This window comes from Lipotes vexillifer, unplaced genomic scaffold (genome assembly GCF_000442215.2).
Source record: "Lipotes vexillifer unplaced genomic scaffold, Lipotes_vexillifer_v1.1 scaffold680, whole genome shotgun sequence".
NCBI lineage: Eukaryota > Metazoa > Chordata > Mammalia > Artiodactyla > Lipotidae > Lipotes > Lipotes vexillifer.
Window position 1 is genome coordinate 775319 of NW_006780838.1, and position 7014 is coordinate 782332.

General features: G+C 45.2%; 1 protein-coding gene and 1 non-coding gene across 2 annotated transcripts in view; both read right to left on the reverse strand.

Annotated features, from left to right (window-relative positions):
- RAP1GAP2 (RAP1 GTPase activating protein 2) overlaps positions 1-7014 on the reverse strand; it is a 188266-nt gene that overhangs the window by 35171 nt on the left and 146081 nt on the right. Inside the window, exons 10-11 of the mRNA XM_007454188.1 lie at positions 6768-6821; positions 4000-4083 (exon numbers count right to left, since the gene is read on the reverse strand). Coding sequence (XP_007454250.1) covers positions 4000-4083; positions 6768-6821 — 138 coding nt within the window. The remainder of the gene's footprint in view (positions 1-3999; positions 4084-6767; positions 6822-7014) is intronic.
- Positions 4822-4894, reverse strand: TRNAG-UCC (transfer RNA glycine (anticodon UCC)). Its single transcript has one exon. It is a non-coding gene; the product is annotated as a tRNA-Gly (tRNA).

Below are 7014 nucleotides of genomic sequence, written 5' to 3' on the forward strand. Positions count from 1 at the left end.
TGAGAGGCCCGCGTACCGCAAAAAAAAAAAAAATAATAAATAAAGTTAGTGGTGATAGTTGCACAATTCTGTGAACATACTACAAACCACTAAATTGTACACTTTATTGAGATATAAATCACATGCAATTGTGAATTGTATGGTATGTCAGTTATACCTCAATAAAGCTGTTATTTAAAATTTTTAAACTCAACAGTAAAAAAAATCCAATTAGAAAATGGTCAAAAGACATGAACAGTCATTTCACTCAAGAGGATATGCAAATGGCAAGCAGGATGTTCAATTAGAAAAGATGTTCAATGTCATTAGCTGTTAGAGAAATGCAAATTAAAACCATAATGAGATCTCACTACACATCTATCAGAATAGCTAAAATGAAAACTAGTAACCACACCAAATGGTGGCAAGGATGTAGAGAAAATGGATCACTCACACATTGCTGGTAGGAATGTAAAATGGAGCAACCACGCTAGAAAACAGCTTGGCAGTTTCTTACAAAACTAAACATATAATCACCATACAACCAGGCAATGGCACTCCTAAGTATTTATCCCAGAGAAATGAAAACTTCTGCTCACATATAAACCTGTCTATAAATGTTCACAGTGGCTTTATCCATAATAGCCCCAAACGGGAGACAATCCAGATGTCTATCCCTCAATAGGTGAATGGTTACACAGACTGTGGTACATCTAGGTATACCATGGAACACTACTCAGCAATGAAAAGAACTAACCATTGAAACACTCAGAAACTTGGATGAATCTCGCTGAGTGGAGAAAAGCCAATCCCCAAGGGTTATATATTGTATGATTCCTTTTATACAACATTTTTGAAATGACAAAGTTCTAGAAATTGGAGAACAGATCAGCGGTTGCCAGGGGTTAGGGACTGGAGCCGGGTAAGGGAGTATGGAGGCAGGAGGGAGGTTAGCATGGTTATAAAAGCACGAGCCACACCAGGATCCTAGTGTTGGTGGAACTCTTCCGTATCTTGACTGTGGAACCTACATGTGTGATAAAATTATATATGATGACTAACAAATGGATAAACAAAATGTGATATATCCATACAATGGAATATAATTCACAGACATGCCACAAATGAGTATGTGTAAAATTGGGGAAATCTGAATAAGATCTGTGGATTTTATCACCATCAGTATCCCAGCTGTGATACTGTACTATCATTTTATAAGACATTACCTTTGGGGGAACCTGCATGAAGGGTACACAAGATCTCTCTGTATTATTTCTTATTAATACAACAGCATGTAAATTTACAAATATCAAAAAATTAAAAATTTAATCATTTTTTTAAAAATAGAAAGCAAAGCTGAAAACAGTAGCAAGCTCTGCAATCGTGACAGCCTTAAAACACTGAATGGCCCTGCCTGATCAAAAGGTTCTACCCACAGTGGCAGGCTCTGCAAACAGCTGAAGGCTCTGCAAACACCCATAGATGGCAATGAACAGCTGAAGATGACACAAAGACACTCCAGTCTGTGCAATCCCTTTAAGAAGGAAGTCTTCAATAGGTGATTCTTTAACACCTCCTTAATGCCTGCTTTATAAGAAGAAAGAACCGACCTCAGGTTCTAAGCCTTCAATAGGAAACAGAGTTTAGCTAGATTTCAATAACTTAATTTTGTTTTTTTACAGTATTTCTTTTTAGAATTACCTTCATTTCATGCAAGTGATACTAATTTCCCAGTAAGAGTAGTGATATAAAATATCCTTTAAAAATTGAATTTAAGGTGAAAGAAAACTTTAAAGAAAAGTTAAGTAGTTAGTGGTACAGGTGCAATAAAAAAATGTAAGGGTAGAATGACATGATCTTGGATGTGGTTTGTGAACATCTAAAATTTGGGAAACACTGCTTTCTAGCAGGGGTCAGCAAACTATGGCCTGGGGGCCAAGTTGGGCCTGCTGCCTATTTTTATAAATAAAGTTTTATTGGAACATGGCCAGGCCAATTCATTTAGTATTGTCTATGGCTGCTTCTGAACTGCAAAGGCAGGGTTGAATAGTTGCAACACAAACAGTATGGCCCGTGAAGTCTAAAATATTTACTCTCTGGCCCTTTACAGAAAAGGTTTCCCAATGCCTGATGTGTCACATGCCACGAAGGCATCCCAACTCCAGTCCAGCATGCTGTATGCCCCAGGTCATGAAGCTAGGGTTTGGGAGAATAGCTGCTTCTAAGCAACATACATCTTCTGAGAAAACAATCCAGCTTATGCTCTGGGGTGTGCACCTCTCTCTAGGATTTACACCCAGCCTGGTATTACTATCTTTATTTTTATACTGGCCTTGAACGTGACCATGGACTCAGGGGAGATGTTCTTAGTCATTACTGTATCCTCCACAGGCTTAGCAAAGTGCCTGACAAACAGAGAGTTAGATGGGGCTTATTTATATCCTAAAACCAGCACAGGGCTTTCACGCAACAAATGTTCATATATAATCCCCCCAATGTAGGTTTGCAAAACAACAATCCAAATATTTTAAGAAAAGACTTATCTGCCGGGGCGACCCCACCTCGCCTCAGCGGTGTCAGGTACATAAAGAACATACAGACTCCTTCAGACTCCTTCTCAGAGGTGGATGGTTAATGTTCAGTAATTATAACTCTGCTGGAATATTGGACTGTAATCACCTTATGAGATCTGCTTTGGTAAATTTCACAAGCAAAGAACTTTAATTAGTGGGACTGTATTATCAGAGCTGTACAAAATAAAAATGCAGTATGTGAAAATAATTAGAGTGGCTACTTGAATAATTCCCTTAAATTATAAGATTTATCTGTGCTGGTCTTTCAGCTCCACAAGCCTTCATTAATTAGAGTGTTTTTAAGTGAACACATGCCTCTTGTGGTCTAATATCTTCAGACAAGGAAGTTAGCTATCATCCAGCTGAGAAAGACACTGTCACGCAAAAAAGACGACACAGATAATATTGAAAGATATTATCGACCTACCACTCACAGGGTCAAAACTTTTATTCATTCATTCACATAACAAGAAATTCAGTGTATTTATATAAACACCCCATGCTAGGTTCTTGGATGATACAAAGATGAAATAGGTGTGGAACCTTCTACCATACAACCCAGATGAGGAAATACCGGTGTGTTCAGCAGACCACTTCTCAGGATGCTAATAAAAGTTCATGGTAGGAGGATAGGAAGTTTGTGGTCAAACACGTATGGGAAACACTGAGTTCAACAAAGTTATAAAGAGTTCTCTACTCTGGGGGTTCTTAGAACCTTTAAAATGTTCCCACACAACTGACCACACAAAACCCCCTGGAACTCATCTGTTCACAGAGTACCTCACTGGACTAGTGTCTCATGGAACGCACTTTGAGTAACACCATTCTGGTCAACTGACGCCAAAGCAGCACGTAAGTGCTACAAGAGACAGAGGAGTACTCTGTACTGGTAAAATTTTTAACAACCTCCTCTCCAAAGACAGAAAACAGAAGCCCTGGTGTTTGCCCATTTCCATGGTGTGAATACTTCCATCGTGGCTGATTTCAAGCTACCAGCGTGACATCAATGAACACAGAGCTGGGCAGAGAGCATACAGCTGGTGCCAGGACACTACTCAAGTCTGGGGAGCAAAAGCTAATTCCCAGCCAGGAGAGTGGTGGGCAAGGAGAAAGCACCCTGTGCTCATTGCACTCCCTCCACCCGGTCTGACTTTTCTTGTGATGAACAGCTCATTGTTAAATATAAGCGGAGGGAGTCAGGAAGAATTAGGATTCACTGCATGAAAAGCTACATTACCATTTAAGGGATCTGCAGGCCTTTTTGAGAGCAGCAGCCCACCTTGAAGATTCTACCACCTCCAGTCTAATTCATATATGAAATGTGGTCAGTGTATTCAGAGTATTTAAGAACCTAATGCAGGGCTCCTGTGCTTGGGGGATGGGAAAACAAAAGTCCCCAGGGAGAAACCACAGGATCTAGTGACCAGTATGGATTCGTGATGCTTACCTGCCTGGCTTTTTGATAAATGACCCCAAATTTGAATGTGTTGTTGACGTCATGCTCATCGTAGGACACGATCATTTGGGAGGCCTGGAAAATGTGGGAAGAAGAAATCAGATTATTAACCTGGAGGCAAAATGAGGAGGCAAGTGGAAGGGGAAGCACCCATTTTGGTGGAGAACATGCCCCCCTGATATGAAACATCCACACATGGAGGAAGAGAAAGGGTGAAGTCCAAAGTACACGGTCAAGATGCAATTCCAAAGGTCTCAGCTGTTCCCAGCCCCTGGACTTCCGCCAGTGGTGACCAAACCTCTGGATCACCCATTCCATTTCCCTCCAGATATGCCAGCCAAGGCCTGGACACACAGACAGTCCAGCAGGACGCGGGGAACTGACTTTATCCCAGTGTTCTATCTGGGGAGTAAAAAGTGCAGCCGGGACCCCAAAACCAGTCAGCGAGGATGATGCTGGCTCCAATTCCACCTCTAAGCAGCAGTGTGATTTTGAGCAAGGCACTGCTCCTGCCCAGACTTCAATCCCCTTTATCCATAAAATAAGAGGTCTCTAAGGAGGAACATACGCTAATTCAATATGCAAAGAAGAAACAAACAAAAAAACCCTGACCACTGGTTCCATCGAATTTTCTATTGTGCTTCAAAGAGTTGGTCAGAAACACTAAGTTCTCATTTTGAATCCACTGCTTTCACCTGTGCAGCTTTGAGTGAGCCACTTAACTTCCCTGGGCCTCAGTTTCCTCATCTGTTTCTTTATTATTATTATTTTATTTTATTTTTTTGCCATGCTGCGCAGCATGCGGGATCTTAGTTCCCCGACCAGGGATCGAACCTGTGCCCCCTGCATTGGAAGTGCAGAGTCTTAACCACTGGACCACCAGGGAAGTCCCTCCTCACCTGTTCAATGGAGACGTGTGGCTGTGAAGATTCAGGGAGATCGAGCACATGAAGTGCTGAGCACACAGCAGCTATTATCATCATCATCTATGTAAACCCTCCAGAAAGATCAGAGTTGGACCAGCTTGTTAGGAAACACAAGACTTGGGGACTATTGGGATGGTCTCTGCAATAAAAAGGAGGGATTCGACCACATGTTTTGCTACAGGAAGAACAAACCAGGCATGACTTTTTGGCCAGAGTATGTGGCCCATGTCAGGTTGTCATCCCTGACATATCTCTGTGTGGCTCTCAGCTGCCTGAGGAAATGGACACTTCTCAGCTCCCCCTGGAAGAACAGCGCTGCCCGATCCCAAAGAGCGCCCCCCACTCCCGCCTGGGATGAGTCAAAGGCTTGGAGCAGCTGCCCTGCCCGGGAAGAGGCACCCGGTCATGGGCACCTTCCAAGGAACATTCTAAACTCTGTGAATTGTAAAAACACACACACATCTCAGCCAGATTAACATCCCAGCCGGACGAAGCAGTCCTTCCAATCTAGAAAACATGAAAATACAGCTGCTCTCCCATTATTACCAGAGCCGGAGGCTTTCCAAGCCATAGAGAAAACTGCAAAAATGAGAGTCATCGGGTTCTCTCAGTGGCTGTGATTTGACAACAAAAATTGCCAAACTTGTAGTTAAGTTAGGGCTTTATGATGGGGTTTTGATGTTTGGTTAAACCTCACAAATTCAGCTTTAATTATAAAGGGGAGGGCAGTCTGAATGATAGAAAGTATTCCATGGAGCACAGCATCTTACTGGGAAGCGCCTACAGATGCTCGGGGGGTAAAACAGGCGTCTGAGAGAAGGGCTCTGGCACATTCTCTGTGCAGGAGAGGACCCTGCCATTAGCTCAGCCCCCGGCATGGGGACAAATAGTGTGTCAAGCCCAATTGTGAAGATATGAGGCTTCATTCCAGGGGGTTCTGGGTATCCCAGCCAGGAGAGGACCCCTCTCCCCTCATCAGACATCTCACCTCCTGGTTCCTGGCTGTCAGAACCGGAACTCGGAATGGACTGAATCAGCGCCAGCCAGCCTGCCCTAGCGAGCCCCAGCCGGCCCACGGCGGATGCTGGGAAGCACTGCCCTGCTTCCACGGCCTCTCCCCAGGCCCTGTGGGCTCACGAAGCAGCAGCCAGTGCCCTGGGTCTCTTCCTATGGCCTATTTAAAGCGATTCACTGTCCATGGGTGATTAAGTCCTCTCACAGCATAATTGCTCTTGAGCGCGCTTGGGAGTTTGTTTTGTTATTATCGCTCTTCACCCCACCCACACCCCGACATCAGGACCAGGGTCAAGTTCAGGCCAAGCCTAAGGAAACTGTTAACAGAGAACCAGCCAAGTTTATTAACTAGGGGGCCGGCAGAGGCTTGTAAGGCCTCAGACCTGTAGCAATGTTGGCAACAGGGAGCCGAGGTCTGGCCTTTTATTTCTTAGTGGGGTTCTGCCTTCTGCCCCCCTCGCCCCCTTCCTGATGGCTGACCAGGTCTGCAGCAGCCCCCCAGCTAGAGGCAGAATCACTCCCCAGCCCAGCACTGGCCTCAGGCAGGTATGACCAGACTGAGAAGCTGCACCACTGCTACCTGTCTGCCACCTCCACACAGCTGGGGACCAATTCTAGCGGGCTGGGGACCCAGGCATGGCTGAGGACGGATTTCCGGCAGATCAGTTTGAGAAGGGGTGGGCAGGGAGAGGGGGAGACATGGAGGTTTATCATGGAGACCCTGCAAAACCCCCCAAGATGCAGAGAACTTCCCACAGAGCCCCAGGCGTGCCAAATGGCAGAGCCCTGAGCAAGGGGAGCGGGGGGGAAGGTCCTCACCTTGGGGTACAGGACAGGGTTGAATTTCAGCCCCACTGCGTCGTCACAGAAAGCCTAAGCAGGGAGAGAGAAACACACAGCTCAGAGGCCACGTCCACGGAGGGCACCTGCGCTCCTCTGCCCACCAAGAAAAAGCATGAGGCCAAGACCTGCGGGGCTCAGGGGGCCTGGGGTCAGATCCTGGTGCTACAACTGCTCACTCGCGTGTGGTCAGGAAAGTCAAGGGACCTTCCTGGGGTTTCCTGCT